The 19216-nt window shown below is 41.6% G+C and overlaps 1 protein-coding gene across 1 annotated transcript; it reads right to left on the bottom strand.

The window, feature by feature from the left end:
• Positions 1 to 383: 383 nt before the first annotated feature.
• On the bottom strand, positions 384 to 17255 carry papolg (poly(A) polymerase gamma). The gene is made up of 23 exons (XM_076285940.1): positions 17126 to 17255; positions 15714 to 15884; positions 15380 to 15446; positions 15097 to 15178; positions 10217 to 10326; positions 10049 to 10102; positions 8399 to 8510; positions 8155 to 8244; positions 7915 to 8053; positions 7717 to 7789; positions 7369 to 7489; positions 7187 to 7271; positions 6982 to 7035; positions 6766 to 6885; positions 6149 to 6258; positions 5894 to 6015; positions 5470 to 5630; positions 5101 to 5195; positions 4693 to 4895; positions 4242 to 4430; positions 3938 to 4021; positions 2610 to 2669; positions 384 to 2491 (listed from the first exon to the last, which is right to left on the bottom strand). Exons 1-23 carry the CDS (start codon positions 17140 to 17142, stop codon positions 2393 to 2395), a joined length of 2418 nt encoding a protein of 805 aa, XP_076142055.1. The 5' UTR covers positions 17143 to 17255; the 3' UTR covers positions 384 to 2392.
• Positions 17256 to 19216: the final 1961 nt, after the last annotated feature.

Genomic DNA, 19216 nt, shown 5'->3' with positions numbered 1-19216 from the left:
GCCCCCTTTTAAACAGCTAGATAGCAAAAGGCGAAATTGTAAAATAATTTGGTTGACCTAAGGGTATACTAACTGACGTTATTTACACGGAGCAGTCAACATAAGTTATACTTCAGACGGGCGGCAGCACCCCGCGCAACTCTATGTGTACATATACATATATGAGTCGTGATGAGCAAACAAGCATTTCACAACTTTCTGTGTTTATTTCGAAAGGGCTTGCCGTGAGTAGAGGGACAACAACAGGTGATGCTCAGTCATTTTAGATACTCTACTGTGGTTTTTGAGGTTAATAAAATGTCCATGGGAGTTTATATAGGCTACATAAAACAAAACAAGAGAAAGTTCGACGCCAAGAAAAAAAAAAACACGCAACAACAAACTGGGGTTTTGTGAGTTTTATGGTCTCATTTTAAAGGAGGAAATATACATTACATACAAAAATACCATTTCAAATACAATTTGTTGCCCTACAAAACAAGAAAAGAAAGAAAAGAAAAATGACATTTCCCCAAGTTCAATGAGAAGATTCAAGTTGAGAGTTGTAAATGCCATTCAGAAGAAAATCTAACTGCAATACCTGTGATATAAAAATTACATGGTACAAATATGCAAATATAAATAAAAGAATAAGAAACCCCAAAATGAATAGTAAGCCTTCCTTCTCCCTATTAAATACACAGGCATCTCTCGCTCACTCACTTTGTCTGTACACCTAACCAGTTTTGAACAGTGGCTTATGGTAGATCATTACCTGGAAAGAATAAAACGGAATTCTCATATAATCTCATTTCTACGGTCAAGCTATGGAGAAGCTGCTCTTCGAACTAGTTAGCCAAAATTTCGGGAAAACCCTACAGTCTGGTCCTAGCCTTGATGGAGGTCAAATAGCTGGGTGTAAGGCCTGGGTTTGATCTAATGTTGTTACTGTAGCTATACACTTTACTATCCACCCAGGACCTAAAATGTGTAGTCCTGCACTTGCCAACAATACTGGTTTGGGTCAAACCCTTGTGAATCACTGTTTGAACATAATTTCATAAAGACTGAACCACACTGTTGTGATGCACTCATGTCAATCTCAGACATGGGTTCAGAATTGCTGTGGTGAGTATCCAACTGTGTGTTAAGGACCACAGCCAGTGTGCAAGATCAGATCACAGAAGACTGCAGCTTATAAAATGATGACTGAAAACAGGCTGCAGTCTTTCTCCAATAGCCTATTGCCAAAGTGAGAACATTGTTGGGAAAGTTTGAAATTTGGGTGAACTAGTCCTATAGGAACCTCCATGGGAGGCGCAGAGGTGGGTGAACACCCTAAACACAGGGAATTACAAGTCAGGAACATGCGCAGTCATACAAACACAAACCTCACAGCACAAACTTGTCACAACACCCCAATCTTGCGCTCTCGGTCACACACACGCGCACACACACACACACACACACACTCACACTTTTCAAAATTCTCTGCTATGTGGTTAGAGGATACATATGTGGTCGCTTGGTGACGCGTGTTAGTTTGGGTTGAGGGCTAAGCTGATGTGTGTGGGAACGATAAAGGTCAGCTCTGTCAGAGGGCTAGAGCACTGGGACCAGCAGATGGGAATGGATCGTCATCGTTCTGACCAGAGTCCGGGTCCAAACATTCTCCTCCACCCAAAATAATAATAAAAAAAAAAAAAAAAAAAAAGAATCTCCTTCCAGAAGCTGTATCAGAACCTGCACAGTGATTACAAAACTTTTGGGGATGGGAAGGAGGGCGGAAAAGTTCTTTGTCTAACAGAGGAGAATCTCATATACAGGAACAAACAAACATGACAATTTTTTTCATATTTTTTTGTTAATAAAAACCTACAATACAGCTGTATTGAAACACTAACAGTGATTTTTTTTAAAGACAAGTTATATACATAAGCTACCTAATGTACAAGTCTGATTTCAAAAACACGCTGCCGTACATGGACTCAGCAAGCATGACACATTAAGGCGATAAAAAAATAGACAATATGGAGGGGGGAACCTAGCTTGAAAAATATAAGGAAGAAAGAAAAACAAAACAATAAACCCATGAAAAACACTAATAGAACAAAGATTTCGGTTGGTTCTTTTTCCTCTTGTCATTGTAACAATTGCATTTTTCAGGGAGCGAGAGGAAGGTTAAAAAGCAGAACCTCACACGTATAACAGTAGTCTTGCTCCTGGAGACCCACTCAGTGTGGCCTCCAAACTATTTTTTTCTTTTCCGATTTTTTTTTTTTTAATGTTTCTTTTTATGTGCATTTCTTTTTTAAAATTAAGGAGAGGAGAACAAAAATAAAGAAAATTAATTCTTTAACGCACCACCTACAAGCAGTCACGTCTAATCAGAGTTACCTGTGCTGCCCCACTGCTATCGGTTGAGGGTGAGTCTGATAGAGTTTTTGACCACGCGGAGGTTGCTGGTGGGGATGGGGGATGAGGCGTCTGGCAGCTCCTTGCTGGGTAGTCTCTGCAGACAAACACACAACACATGCTCACCCTGCACGTTTCATGCCACTGGAAAGGAACGTAAATGCGAGGAATGCCCTGTGCTGACCACAGCAGCGACGCGGGTTTCCGAGCCCTACCTGTGTTCGTGACGTGTCGATGGTGGGTATGGGCATGGGCTTTGTGCCACCATGGCCGTCCTGTGGGCGGAAACAGAGGTCACTCACAGTAGCGATACTCACAGAACCTATACTGACCTATATTTACACTCGACACACTCAATACTTAACTTGTAACTGCCATCTGAAAAGGTCAACAGGGAGATCAAACTCTTGATATGGAATGGGCCTACGTTCTCAAAACGACAGCTACAGCGACAGTGGTTGCTAGAGCCATTTCATGAGTTTGCCTATCCGAAAGCTTGATTTTGAAGGCGATAGTGGAAATTGTATGTGCAATGTTCAATTGAAGTGGAAATTGTATGTGCAATGTTCACCCTCACCCCCTGTGGTCATTGGGTAATCTTAACCTAGAACTATCATTAAAGTGGAGGAGAATGGGGAAGATGCTTGCTATGCCGTGTGACGTAGCAAACAGGTATAGCAGGTTTTACCCTTCAAAAATGTGGATGTGAGGTCAGTGACAGCTGTCAATCATTCCAATTGGCTACTGCCAAACTAACTAAAACTAGATGTACCGCAGAGCGGTACAAAATATGACCGCCGCCCAGTCCAGCACATTTTTTCCACAAAAATAATTCACGCTGAAAGGCCTATATGATTCTAACTGTCTCACTAAATTGCATTATCCACACTCAATTCTGACTGGTATCTGCTAGACAACAAGTACCAAAACATGATTAGTTCATAGATTTCACATGTAAAATTAATTTTATACAACCCCACCCCCATCTTGCCTGTTCATAATTCTGAGAAATTCTTGTGTGCATGTGTGCGTGTACATGTGTGCGTGTACATGTTTATGTTTATGTGTGTGGGTGTGTGTGTGGGTGTGTGTGTGTGCATGCTTGTGTGTGTGCCTGCGTATGTGCATGCATGCGTACATATGTCTACTGTGTGAGTATGTGTCATAAGTATGATTACTGTGAATGTATGTGTGTGCGTGTGTATCTGTTTATGCACTGCACATGGAATGGGTTAAGATGACCCCTGGAGGCAAACATACGGAAAAAATTGGCCCTACGGTTCTCAAGGTCCAGTCCAGCGGGGGGGCTACAGATCAAAACAAAAAACGATGGTTCCATGCTATCCATGTGGGGTTACATGCCCATCAAATTTGGACATGCGAAAAAAAAAAAAAAAAAAAAAAAAAAAAAATCTGACTAAACCTATATGACCGCCGCTTCGCTGCGCGGCGGTCATAATAACTTCGAACACATCTGAAGACACACATTGGTGAAGTTGTTTGGGATGGGCAAGTTAAGAGTTGTGAGGGTTTGGGTGCCTACCATGCCAGGCCCATCTCCTTTCTCCTGGCCATTGCTGGCTGGGGGAAGAGGCTCCTTAAAGGCAGAGTCATCAGAGAACACCAGCTGTACAAAAACACAAACAAGGCCACATGTTAATCTACATCTTTTCATGAACTTCTCGTTCAGCAAATCCTGGGAGAACAAGACAAAAAACACCATAAAGAGACCTTTCAATCTCATTGATACTACTGAGCTATTTAGAAACATCTAACAATACATCGAACATTGATAATATCCTAGCAGAATTATACACTGCCACCCTGGTTGTGACCGGTCAGCTCACCTCCTCTGTTTCTTTGCTCCTCTTGGTGGCCTCCTCCAGGCTGGGGGAGTGGGGTCTCTTGCTGGCCGATCCATTCAGTCCGTTGGGCAGGTCGTCAGCAGGGCTTCCGGTGGGAGAGCCCTGGGAGGGGATGACGCTGCACCCCACCACAGTGGGAATGGTGCTTCCAGCAGGGGGCGCTGCAAACCCCTGGGTTCCACAACAACAAAACCTCAGGGCCAGTTGTCAATCAACAACATACATGAACCATACTCAAAAGACAAGTGGAGTAACTATATCAACAGTGTATGGTCTTTCCGTGTGCTGCCTTTTTGTGTTTTTGTCATTATAGTCTTTTTGTGTGCTGCCATAATTGTCTCTGTGTGCCGTCTTTTGTGCATTTATAGTTTTTTTTTTGTGTACTGCCTTTTTGTGTACTGTTGTCTGTTTGCGTGCAAGGCCACATCCTAACCATGTCTGTGTTACTCCTCTTGGGGGGCTCCTCTAGTGTTGGAGAGTGGGGTCTCTTTGGGGGCGCTGGGCCGGCCCCGTTGGGCAGCTCTGTGGGGCTGTTACTGGACGCGCGTGGGATGACACTGCGGCCCACCACCGTGGGGATGGTGCTTCCAGCCGGGGTCGGGCTGGGGGGCTTGGCTGCCGGGGAGGCTGCGGGCTCTGGAGGAGACCACAAGAAAGAGAGAGAGATGACCAAAAAAACACCAATAGCGTAAGAATATTATAAGATGTGAAAATGATCTTTATGACAAACACGAAACCTCCAAGTGTGGCAAATTATTGAGCCAACACAAGGTAAAACTCTATAGGTCGCAGAGGCATGACAGAAGCAAGCCTGTGCGTGTGAATGTTAAACACCACTCACTGGAGCCGATGACCGGAATGGACATGCCCTGCTCAGCCTCCGAGGGGGGAGAGCTCTCCACAAACAGAGGGACCGGAGGTTTGGAGGGCGTGACGCTGTTTGGAGGGAACACATCAGAGAACAAACAGAGGACATGCGAGTTACTTGAGACACCTCAAGAGATCCTATTTAGAAGTCTAGAACTGTAAGCGTTTTCAGCATATAGGCATTAACCACTTTACACAAACATTTTAGATTGGTTATATTCTGCACTAGCATTTAAAAACAACATGTCTGTTAAATTCTATCCACAAACAACACGCATTAATCTCAAAGTCCATCATCCAGTGCTTCTCCCACATCTCAACACCTTACTATGGGCTGCCCTACCTCTCAGCATCCACCTCTGCCTTGAAGGGCATGCACACGGGGGTGGGCGAGCTGAAGGGGGTCCCCGTGTCCGTGTCTCTGGAGCTGTCCAGCTGGCTGCCGTCCATGGAGCAGCGTTTGGAGTCCCCTCCGGTGGAGCTGCGGTTGGGGTCACCCATACTCTGTAGAGGGGGAGAGGGCAGCGGAGATTACAAACAAACAGAGTCCCTCTACGGCTCCTGGGCTACATTCAGCATTACAGTAATATCAAGGCAAGATATGACCGTTCAAACGTTTCTTAAAACCGCCTCATTATCAAAACGACCTTATAATATGCATAAGAAGGTTTGATGGAAAAGAAACTGCCACCGACTTCAAGAATTGATGGCGACTAATAAAAATGAGCAAGTGTTAGATAGCAGATAAGAATGGTAAGGGGTGGTACCTTTCTCTTGCGCTGCAGCACGTCAGGAGGCAGGTACTGGTGGAGCTGCTTCCTCTTCACATGGGTCGCCTCAATCTTCATACCATCCTTAAGCATGTTGATGTTGTTGGCCTGGCGGTAGACTGGAGAGCAGATGGCAGACACCGATTGGATTCAGGTTCCATACATGTTTGTTTGGTTTTTGTAAATTAAGGCAATTTCAGCAACTAAGGCTATTTAATGGCCAGACACACATGTTCTGTGAAGCCAACTCACCGGTATCTGTGAAGGACTGGATGTCGTAAGTGAGGTCAATGTTTACGCTCTCAGAGCTTTCCATCTTCTTGAAACTGATGCCGATGAACCACATGGAGACATAATCATTCCTACAAAAAAAAAAAAAAAGCACAATTAATTGACACATCCCTGTGTGCCCTCTAAATGCACAACCCATAATATTACACCAGTGTGCGGTGAAGTCTTTATTTTTGACATAAATGACAACAAGCAGCGCATTTGCGACTGCCACAAGCCAAATGTGTGTGGTTGTTAGATACCGCATCATGCTGTGTAGTGTGTGAAATGGACGTGGTTGTTGATAGACCACAATGGGTAATCCCCTGCCTATAACAGAAGGAATTTAACATCTTTCCTGTCATTCTCGGTCAACTCCATAGGCAGCTTCCCCCACACCATGCAAACCAAGACCTCACACACATGAAATGACTCATTCAGTGAGGTGGTGGAAGGTAGACATAAAAAAAATCATGTACGAGCAATCAAGGGTCCAGGCAATGACCTGCTCACCAGCTCAACCACACGGTCTGAGGTCATCAAAGTGACATCACAGCAGTATGAGTAAGAACAGAAACCCCTTGTGCTATGCTACTCACTCGATGCGGCTCTCCTTGGAGCCTGGGAAGGACTGGGGGTTCACGTGGGCCAGAACAATGTACTCGTTCCGCTCCAAATTTCCCACAAGCACGCGGATTTTGGACTCCACAAGTCCAATCCTGGGTTGGGGTGGGAGAGAGGCTGATGAGAAATCTGAATCACACCAGAAAAGCAAAGGCTATGGGCAGTGAGGCTGCTGTACATTCAATACTCACCATTCAAGATGATTATCTTCTGTAGATGCACTGGCTGTAAGCACTATGTAATGCCTGTTTTTAAAAAAATAAATAAAAAAAAACAACAAAATAAAGAACACACAATAGATTCAATGTATAAGGCATTTCAACGTTATGTCAGCCAAAGAAATCATTGCACAATTGAACACAACAATGACCGGAAATGCAGACAGATGTTACATACTTGTACTTCTGGAAGAAGTTGGGAGGCTCAAAGAGCTTTGACCATTCTGCTTTACCCAATAGGATTTCATCGGTCACAGTCAAACCTATCAAAAACAGACAAATAAACAGTTAGTACCAAAGGAAAAACCTGGAGAGCTGGAACATGACCGACGCTGCCAGACGTCTCCCTGTCCTACGCACCATTTTTGAACTCCTCGCTCATGATTGTGCGTGTGGAGGTGGACACGTTGTAGGTGGAGTTCTGGTGTGGGTACGCAGGGGTGATGATGGGCATCAGATGGTACCTGTCTGAGGGGTTCACCTGCGAGGACGGGATGGGGAGACAAAAAAAAAAAAAAAGGGGCAAAACACAGTCATTCACTGAATACGCAAACGCCATTCCAATAGCTGTGATGCCATAACAAAACATTTTAGGTAAGCCTTAATGAAATCTGGTGCCAAGGCCAGCTCCCTAACAAATTAAACATTACATTACAATAAGGTTGCCATCACTAAACACAAGGAAAGTGGGTAAAGAAAAAACCTTACTCGAGGGTCCCACACAGGTAGATTCAAGTTGCTGTCTTCAGGCTGTTTTAAAAGCACCGGATTTGGCCATTCCCTGTGAGGGGTTCAAAAGTGACTCATTTTGACTACATGCATGCTTGTCAAGATTGTTTTCCTCACTATTGAGAGCAACTCAAAACATTGTGTGATTCTAGAGCACTAGTTTATTGAGGACTGTACCACTTGGAGAAGACCAGGAAGAACTTGTGGACCAGCGTGGCTGCTACAGCATTAGGATAGAGCTGGCAGGTCCTAGCCACGAGCATTGCCCAGGACACACCTCCAAGGAAACCCAGCATGTTGGAGTAGATGCCGCGACCTGAGCAGGAATGTCAACACAATATAGTTAGCATCACGTGGGTACTGCCTGGGGCTTCTCATAATCAGTGCAATGAGTCGCAAAATGCCCATCAGACTTACGCTTGGCCCATAATTTGATGGCTCTTAATGTCAACCTGAAGTTCTCCTTGTTCGGCACCAAATACAATATCTCATCAGTGACACGGCAACCTATGCACAGAACGGCAACACAGAAGCATAAATAAAATATGATTGATATAAATAAATAAATAAATAAATAAATAAATAAATAAATATCCACACCAAAGTACAGCTTATGTTACTGTTAACACTAGAGAACATAAAAGTATCTGCTTGTCTATACCATTCAGACTGCGAATGCATCTGATGTCAAGATTCCTCAGTAGGGAGTCCCCTCTCAGGTCCAGGTTGTCTGGGATGGATGGAAGTGCAAGCCTAGCAAACAGAAGATCAATCTGCACAGAGAGAGAGATGAAAGAACATATTTCAAGTGTGTGTATATATACACACACACACCGGTGTGTATATATATATGCAATAAGCCCCGAGAGGCCGTAGGTTACACTGGTTCTACAATAGCTAAGGGGCGTTGTTAGGCACGACACGGTAGCGGAGTGCCTAAAACCCCCCCTTAACTGTTGTAGAATCAGTGTAACCCACGGACTCGAGTGGCTTATTGCTTTTCTAAAACTGTTACTTTATATACACCTGGCAAAGTTTCATAAAGTAAAGGCACAGCAACTAGAAATGGAACAGATTTATTCATAGATAATGACTCTTCCGCCAAGAAATATATTTCCTCTATCTGAATGGTTGGCAAGCAACGTCAGATGCAGCTATTTTATCAAGGACCGAAACTATCAGTTTTAGAAATATGTATGTATGCATATATATATATATATGCATATATATATATATATATATATATATAATATATATATATATATATATATATATATATATATATATATATATATATACACACACACATATACATATACACACTGTACACACATACATATATACACACACCTACCTAATTTAACCCAATTTAACATTCTTAAACTTATTTTAAGTAAGGGATAACGGCCGCCGAGGTGTCCTGTTATATGGAATTAATGGACGAGGGCGAGGGGCAAAGAACTCCCCGACGCGCAGCGGAGGCCATTAATTCCGTATAACTCGACACACCATCATGCTAGATGTGTTCCTTGTAGTGCACATTTCCAAGTATAAGAAAGAGCTACACCCTTGACCTTCAATGGTCACACTATTATCTGTAAGAGAACATATAGGGATGTAACGATTACCGGTATAATGGTAAACCGCGATAAAAATGTTGATGATAACAATTACCGTTTTCTTTTCAAATATCATAATTATCACGGTTGATTACCGCGGTGTGGAAACCGTGCGTTTAATCCTTCCCAGCTTCATCCGAGCCTGCTTTTAACATACAGTAGGCCTGGTACAATGAAACAAAACTGGTACCCTACTGATTCTGTTGTCTAATTGATGGTTTTAACTACGATTCGGATTAGGCTACACCTGATTTTAAAAGGCGGAACATTTTCACCGCAAAATGTGCACTGTATCATGTAGCCCCTCTGCGTCTTTATGTTCACGTCCACATTAAATCCATTCCACTCGCGTTATCAGGAGAATACAGTAGCCTAAAGTTTTATTTTGAACGCTTACTTTGGTCTCACTCATTGGATCCAAATAACAAAAATAGCAAACTCCAAGTTATGGTAGGGTAAGTTAAGCTATAAGCACATAGCCAATTAAACATGAAGAAAAAAGTGAACGGGACACTTTTTGAAACTATTTCAGCTTGTGTAGGCCTATCAGTGCTTTCTGAACATATTGAACACACTTTTAGAAATACCGTGATGATACCGAAAAACGTGATAATTTTGGTCACTATAACCGTGAGGTTAAATTTTTTATACCGTTACATCCCTAAGAACATGTACTTCCAACAACACAGTACCTCAATGCCATCGAAGTTGAATTTGATAACCGGCACAAAGGCATCTTCTACAGCCTGAAGAGAAAAAGAGGGTCATTAAAAAAAAAATGTTTTAAAAATCAAGGAGACAATAAGTCTGAGGCACCAACATGGCAAGTTATTTTATGCCATTATCTACTGAACCCTCACCCGTAAATCTTTAATCTCCTCTAGCTGTTTGAGCTTCTCGAAGAAGGACAGGAAGAAGTCGGTCCGTTCCACGTGCCGGGGCGCCACACACAAAGCGTCAATATCAGCCCCTAGGAACACAAAATGGACAATCACATTTCACTGACCATGCTGAGGGCATTTCTTTCGCATGTCTTACTTCTTACATCTCCTCAACTGTTACAGTCCAGGGATATTAAAGGAAAATTCCGGTTTTTAGCACTTTAAGGCCCTTTTCTGGTTTGTTTTGGATGAACTAGAGTGGTGGACACCGACATTTTGACGATTGGTCCCGTCTCGCCTTTGACTGCTCAGGGTGGCTGCCAACAGGCATACTGTAGTAGGCTACTCAAACATGTCCTAAAACAACCCTTGACGTTCGTTTTCAAATAGGGTTGGGCACGAAACACGGTTCTAATATGGCACCGGTGCCGACGCAAGCGGTAGTAACTGCATCGAATAATAACGTTGATTTCGGTGCCTCATTTCGGTGCTTAAATCGTATGCTCTGATAGCAGCACATCCAGATACAGTTAGCCAACATAAACACTGGATGTATAAACCAGAGGGGTGCACCACATAGGCGAGAGAGAGGACAGTGTTTGACAGCTTGCGTGAGCCCAAGTAGCTTTAAAGCGAGATCACGAGCTCCTGTCAAAATCTAGCAGTGGGCCTAACTACACACAGGCAAAAGGCTATGAAACAACATCAACAATATAGCCTACTTTACACAATATCCTCGCTAATGCGCTAACTGGCATTTATTTGAAATGTTATCAGCAAAGTTGTAGGTGAAAACTTTATTTTACAGTGTGTTCTAAACAACATAATGGCATGATATTAATCTTTCATGTGCATGAGGCACATATAGCATCACAATGAATATGAAGATCATGTTAAAAGTTAGCTGGCAAAAACATAAATATGTAGGGTACATACCTGATGTCACTGAGCTGTGAAAGAGGCTACGGAACCATCTCTGTAAGTTATCGCTAATTAAGCTCAGCTGACTGGTGTTAGCGCATAGCCATAGTTGCTGTTAAAATGCCTACTAGCGCTGGGAATCTAAACACTTAGCCGAACATGTAGCCGAACATGTTCAAAACTATTGTTATGGGGGAAGACATGACATTTCTTGAAGCATTTGGGAACACACTGAATTAACTGGAAAGTAGTCCCTGTTAGAATAGCTTGCTTGCAAATGCCGTTGTCCATGACTGGCAGTTTTATGGCAAGCGGTTTTAACATAACTTATGGCAAACTGCCTACACTGGGTAAACTTGAAAGCAGAGCTTACTTATGTGTGCATCCATGGCAAGCTGTTTTAACATTTAAATGTATTATGCGTAGGAGCACTGAGATATTGATAGTAAGTTGAATATAACAGTTCAATTTCATGTTCAAATTTGTCTTATCAATAAAAAAAAGCAATTCATGCTTTACCATTTTATTGTAAAAACAAAGTACCGGTTCAGGCACCGTTTTAAAAGTATTGATTTAGCACCGGTATCGGATAAAACCCAAACGATACCCAACCCTATTTTCAAAACTATACAACTCACCGAGTGGTTAGTGGTGTTCGTTGATGTTCCAAAACAAGTAGCGTAGTGAAATACTGTTTCTGTCGTGTTTTTTGGCATTTTGTAAAATCCCATTGATTTCTGTTGGAAGACTCATTGCACGTTGATATTACTGCGCCACTGTCTATGCTTCAGGTTCTTTTGAACGGAAGTTTATACATGGTTGTGAGGTGTCTGAATAAATAGTTCCACAATAGGCCTAGCAAATAAGACGGCTGGAAATCATACATTGCGCCGATATATTTGCTTTTAATAGTCAACGAACTCCACTAACCACTCGGTGAGTTGCACAGTTTTGAAAGCGAACGTTAAGGGTTGTTTTAGGACATGTTTGAGTAGCCTACAGTATGCCTGTTGGCAGCCACCCTGAACAGAACGAGTCAGAAAAGTCGAGACCGGACCAATCGTCAAAATTTCGGTGTCAACCACTCTAGTTCATCCAAAACAAACCAGAAAAAGGACCTTAAAGTGCTAAAAACCGGAATTTTCCTTTAACACCACAATTTCTCTGCCTTTACATGGTACATGGTATCTGTTTATTGCAGATCTGGAAAGCCCTGACTGTCCTAAAAAAGAAAATCAGCCAAGGAGTTTGATTACCCCAAAACTACTCCCCCCGTTTTCATGAAACTTAAGAGGAAAGGTGGAGCATGGGCCAAGGAAAAGACAATTAAGTTTTGGACCTGATGTGAATCACAATTTTGATTGTGACTCATGACTGATGACGGTGTAAATGAGTAAATGGGGAAGTAGGCAGCTTTCGCAACAATGTAATCACTTGTAAACAAACTAAATTACCCACTGCTATCACTGTTGGTAACCAAAGAAAGTAGTACAAAAAAACTGAACATGTCGGTTTCATTTAAAACTGAGCCTCATGTTTCCTTTGCGTGGTATAAATGCATGACTATTGCCTACGTACATGAGTAGCAACCAGAGGATAAGCAGGATAATGTTTTGACTTCATTAGCTGATTACAGCTCTTCTCAGGTCAACATTTCGATGTTATACATTCTTTATTCTAACATTTTGAAATACTGGATTTTTAATTTCCACGAGCTGTAAACCGTAATCAAGATTAGAATAACAATAAAACAAACAAACAAAAGTCTCACTTATCTCACTTTATGTGTAATGAATCTACGTTATATGAAAGTTTCACTTTTTGAAATAAATTACAGAATGTTCCCCCCCCCCCCATGATACTCAATTTTTTTGCACCTGTACATGTTGTGGGGGCTGTGCTGCAAGTGCCTATAATGTCCATACCAATTTTTAGTTCAAGTGCCCACAGGGACCAGGGTTTGAATTAGAGTCACAGTCATTTCCCTAATCCACCCCATCTCCCTTTCCCACTCGCTTCCTGCCACTCTTTACTGTCCTATCTGAGTAAAGGCAAAACACCCCAAAAGTATACTTTAAAAAATTATACATTTTTACATCTATCTCAACAACCATAATGTCAGATAGTACACATTATTCAACACGGGCCTTTGCTATAGCATACTTCATCCACCCCAGAGGTGGGTGGGAGTAAGTCACACATGTGCAAGTCACAAGTAAGTCTCATGTCCTAACCCTCAAGTCTTAATCAAGTCCCAAGTCACTGTGATGAAAATCAAGCAAGTCACAAATCAAGACGTACATTATTGATGACAGCAGCTTCCTAAAAATAATAGATGCAGATCAACTACAAAGTTGTTTTTATTTTATCAGATTTATGTAGTTTCCTTTGCAGTAGCCAACTTCAGAAATGACACTGGATTCCCTTCAAGGCTATAAACACTTTGTGACTCTCTAACATGACGCAGACCGAGGTGTGGAAAAGAGTAGTGACGTAACCAATGACTTCAAGATTTGAACTTCATTACTGCAAAACACGATTACACCCATCTGTCCGACAAACTAGCATCATTGCAAAGCATTGTAGAGGTCCGATTGGCTACATGCTTCATGTCAAGCAAAATGAAGCGTGACGTGCAACATTGGGCGTGACTAGTAGCCTAACACATGGGAACGAACTATGCATGATTTTTTGAACTGTGGATTTTTCCATCACTAATTTTAGCCCCCACAACTTTTGACAACTGAAAATAAAATGTGATACAAATGAACAGAAAGCCTCTTCAATGTGCTTAATTGCCATGTAGGCTAGCTTGTTAATCAAGTGAATGTATGAAAATAAAGTTGTGCGTCACGTTAGTGAAGGAGAGTAACCTTGCTATTCCCCGAAGAGGAGTCAGATGTAGGATACAGTTAAGTTATGTTGGCCATTCATCTACAAACGCTTTTCTTATGGATGCCAGAAACTGCATAGCCTATTATACTATGACAGTTTGTAAGGGTAAAGCCTGCTATCGCAAGTTTTGGGCCAGGTCCATAGGCTATATAGGTTACAACAAAGTGTTTCAGGAGAGAACGTTGAATTTAGTCAGACCTGTGTGATAGTAGAATACTGGCCAGAGTATCTTTATCTCTAACTAGCTCATATCGAGAAGAATGCATGAGGGAAATAACAGTGGACTAACTATGGATAACTTGTAGATCATACAGGTAAGAGTTCAGTGTCACTACATTTAGCAGTGTTTTCTTGTTTGGCTGCATAGCATGCTAGTTTGTTTGTTAAACAGTGACATTAAGCTATGTTCGCTAATGTCCAGCTTCTAGATGTTATGTGGCTAACAGTAGTTATAATGTGATAATGTAAAAGTTTGCTAGGACAGATGCTCAAGGACTTCATGTTTATCGCTGGATTTTAGGACAGCCTATATGGCAACCGATTGCATTCAGGCGCTAAATGACTGGAAGCTTTGTGGATTTAAAGATTGCCGTACTGTGCCGTCTCTGTTATTGCTGCTTTTGATCAGTCAGTTTAAATCTCCTGTGGTGGGTTGGGCATATGTAATGTCATCAAAACGCCCGCCCAGATTACCCCATTCCGCCTTAACTCATTTACACTGGTGCCGGAATGAATTGTTTCGCCTTTATGTCTACCCTGCCTAGTGGTACAATTGGCAGGCCACGTCAACCCGCCGTTCCACCTCGGTGTGTGTAAAAAAGAGAGGCGTTCCACAATAAAGGTACATACATTTGCGGGAAATCTTGGCAGTGTAAAAGGGGCTACAGTAAATGTGAATTTCCAATGCATTTGGACAATAACAGCATCAAACAGTCTGTTGGGATTAAACTGTGAGGGAGAAAAAGGAATGGCTTCAACTTGCACAACCAAACAAATCACAACACAACAAAACAAAAACAAACACCGCATGGATCTCCGCTTACCTTTGGTGTGAACACCCAGCCTATATGAGCCAAAGGTGAAGATTTTGCCTCCAACATTAGCGACTGCTGAGGGTGGGAGGTTCTGAGAGAAGTGAATTTATTTTATTTTCAGTTAGTTAAACAAACATACTAGGCAAGGATTACAATCAATTTAAACTATCAATTATAAACATGAAGGTAATGCTTCCAGTTTGTACTTCACAGGCTGATGGTTACTATAAAACACACAAATAGCAATTGTCGTTAGAGTCATTTCAAAATGACACAGAATATATCACCTTACCTTGATATCACTTATCTCAGAAATCCACTCCTTCACAATTGAATTTAGTTTTCCAAGAACTGCCAATCTATGGGGAGAGAGTTGGTGGGGAGGTGGACGTTTTTTTATGCAAGTGAATATATAATATAGGACAATTTCATGTTATTTATTGACTATTATGGTGGACAGATGGTCAGTCTGGTGTTTACATGGTGTGTGTGTGTGTGTGTGTGTGTGTGGGGGGGGGGTGATAACCTAAATCAGCCAAAAAACAGCTAAATATAGACAGAAAAAATGACCAAACTGTCGCCCCAGCTAAAGTTATTTCCTGTGCACCTATTCATGCATTACTCACCTGTGGTTCAACTCATCTTCATCCTCAAACACTCCAAAAGGCTTCATTGCCTCAATGAGTTTTTGAGTGTACATATGATCAATCTCCCTGGGAAAAGCCAGGCTGATGGAGGAGGTGATGCCATAGTGTTTCTGAGGCTGCTGCTGCCCACTAAGCGTACTGACACTGGCCCTGTGGAGAGGGAACACATGCAACATTGTTGAGTACATCAGCATAGACAGACTAAACTACAGGAAAACATCCTCTTCATACATTTAATTTGGGACACTCACTGATTTCTATCAAAGCTATCGCAGTGCACTTTCGCTGGGGAAGTCATGATGGACATTTTCCAGGTGACAAATACTTAATTCACACCATTAGACAGACATGATAATGAAATGGCATGACACATTTCGACCACCTACGCTGACAAGACCGATTGCGCCACATCTTAACAAGACGGATCAAAACAAACAGCTATGCGTACATCACGGCGTTAATGAATATAAGTGGTTAGCTGCTAGCTTTGGGGCGGACAGTTGCTGCTAGCATGGCGTTTATCAGGTGTCAAAGACCCAAGTTAGCTCGCTGGTAAGGTTGCACGTTTACGAGGTGAAAAATATTCATAATTTAAGACAGTCCTGGAAATGTGCAGAAGATGCAAAACATCGTTGTCTTGCAAGCGAAAACGAGACACACAGTCGGCTGCAACAACTTTGCTAATAAACCAACCAGCTAACATCGATTATCAATATACCGTTTTGCCGATGTTAACGTTATTGGATAACGTTTACGTTAGCTTGCTAAAACAAAATAGCTAACACTAGCGTTAGTATAAGCTTAGCGTGATTTTAATTACGATTAACTTAACACCTGTCATTTGTGAAAGAGTTGATGATGAAGTGGAGTACATTATTGATATGACAACAGCAAAACACAGTCGTAGATACCCAAATACACAACCATTTAGCTTGCTACCTACCTGGGGTGGCTAGCCCAACGGTAGAAGGCTAGCCACCAGGCCAACTGCAGATAAACCTGCCCCTAGCTAGTTAGCTACCATGCATGCTAACCAACTGTTAGCTGCCGAAAAACAACAGAGACCAGCTCTTTGACAGCGTGAGTGATAATACCATTTATAGGCCATGTTATTGGTTACACTAATTAGTGTTCATCTACTGCAAGATCAATACATGACCATCCCTTCATTCCCAGGCCTTTGTTAGCAAAATAGCTAATATCAGTATGCTAGGTCGGGAAGCGAGCTCAATTACAACAGTCTGACTAAATAGCTAATGCTAACTTAGCTACCCCAATTGACGTTACTGCTCTCCTCGCCGATTAGCTTAGCTATACAATCCTTTAAGAAAATAGCAGAAATGAAAGGCCAGTGCGACAACTGGCTCTATTTATATAAGTTTGAGACTTACGCTGACATTTCTTTCATGACCCTCCACTGAAATTTCTTTGGATAATCAGAACAAACTTGTAGAAAACATGTAAACTCAGCCAGCAGCAGCCCCGTCTCTATTTATAACAATAGTTAAACTCCAATATGGCGCCCCCGGTTACAATGTATCCCGAGAAGCCTTGCGTTGTGATGAAAGAGAAGAGAGAGTTTTTTTTAAATGATTTTTATCCCCCCCACCCCAAAGCCAGAATCGCAAAACGCAGTCATTGGCTGACGCTCACACTGCAATAGCCCAAACGGTAGGCTGAAAACCTAAGATAGCCTATCTTCAGTGAATGTAAGATTGTAAACAACTTTTTTTTAAATATAGGCCTACACTGAAACTAATAATAAACAGCCAAGACCTAAGCCTCAATTAGTCACATTAAAATATTCTAGGTTATGAACAGGCTACCCTGAGCTCTGTAAACTAGGCCTACATCATTTTCTTTACTCTTGTAAATCAATGCTTCAGTAGACCTAGGAAATATTTGTGTGAAATCATTTTTATTTATAGTCTATGCTATTTGAAAAGTAAATAGGGCCTACATATGGCGATATAATCACTCCTACATCCATACGTTTAACCTAACACCATTGTTTTGAAAGTTTAGACATTTGTTTGGCTAGAAATGCCAACAAACAAATAGTACGGACAAATAAATTAGGCTAGCTTAGGCCTACCTTTTTATTGCTTGTGCTTGTGTTTGTGCTATTTCCTCAACATTGATATTCTGAATTCTGGCTGCTAGATAAGTACTACAGGCTGACTTGATGTTCAGAACATTTCCTTTAGCGCCATCTTCCGGTGAAATAAAGAAATCACTCTGTTGCATGCTGCGTTCAAAGCAGGCCTACCAACTGTCATTTGTTCACGTAAATGTCTGAGCAGAATCATTAGGTTTCGATAGCTAGGCTACTGTTGCTGGAGACATTTTATGAGGTCCTTGTGAGTAGAGGATCAGGTGAATTTAATGGGCTGTTCACTGATTTTCCTGTAGCCTATACTTAATTATAATGTGCATATTGGAGTTGCGTTTACGCACGCACACGCAACACGCACACACGCGCGCGCGCACACACACACACACACACACACACACACAAGTCAACGTTTATAACACATAAAACGAGGAAACGCAAAATACTTCTTTTTAATATACACTTTATTAAAAAATGTATGATACAGTATTTACATGTGCATTAATGTGAAAACCAAAAACAATCTCTTATGCTACATTATTATTGTTCAGCGGAGAATATCTGATGAAAAGATAAAGGTGTGGGAAATAAAAAGTGTCCTCTGACTTCCATGGAAGCCATAAAGGAATCTATGAAAAAAAGATAATGTGCTGTTATACATAGGCATACAGACTGTATTTATTTATTTATTTGCATTAGTCATCACATTAGTCTATTATTCCTACAAATGTTAAAGCAAAAGTAGTCTAGACGTAGCCAGCAATGAACATCGGGACACAGGCAATGAAAAATTAACTCAAAACACTGAACAGTGGTTTACTGAGATTAACCCAAAACACATGAGCAATGTTTAGGAATTCAAAATTGGTAGGCTTTTTATAGGCTACCATAAAATATCTGCAGCCATCACAAAGATTAAAAATTAAACGAGGATGAGGGGATAAAGGCTCTGAGTGTTTGAGAATCCTGGATGATATAAAATGTTTTTTTTAAGTGGTTGTGGCTTTCATTGAAGTTAAAGGAAAGGTGTAAGTTTGAATCTCACTGTAAGTAAGACGTCTTTTAAATTGAGTTATTGGAGTTAAATTTGGAAAACGGAAATCTTGTTTGCTCAAAATTATAAGTTCAACTGAGTGAATTCAAGTGAGTTAGGGTGTAGGCTAGAGGGGTAGTCATAGCCACCTGTGGTAACGCGATTAAGCTAACTGATCATGGCAAATACACCTTTAAATGAATGTTTTCGAGCATAGGTGAAGCGTAGCCTAAAGAAATAGCATATTTGGCATCAGGCGTGAAAGCACACAATAGGCTACCTCAACCACTTAGATCACGAAGAGCCTTGTTTATCTGGGAAAAAGCGGAATACGTT

This window comes from Alosa pseudoharengus, unplaced genomic scaffold, assembly GCF_046254945.1.
Source record: "Alosa pseudoharengus isolate Yale_2024_CS ecotype anadromous, Long Island Sound unplaced genomic scaffold, YU_APseudo_1.1 YU_APseudo_1.1_scf_15, whole genome shotgun sequence".
Taxonomy (NCBI): Eukaryota; Metazoa; Chordata; class Actinopteri; order Clupeiformes; family Clupeidae; genus Alosa; species Alosa pseudoharengus.
This window is presented reverse-complemented; position numbering and strand designations above follow the sequence as displayed.

Bases quoted from the DNA above. Each gene is read 5' to 3' on its own strand.
- papolg (XM_076285940.1), bottom strand. The intron at 7,490-7,716 runs GTAAGGTTTTTT...CCGTCCTCGCAG, and splicing joins TACCTGTGTGGGACCCTCGA to GTGAACCCCTCAGACAGGTA. The intron at 4,431-4,692 runs GTTAGGATGTGG...TGTGGAACCCAG, and splicing joins AGAGGAGTAACACAGACATG to GGGTTTGCAGCGCCCCCTGC.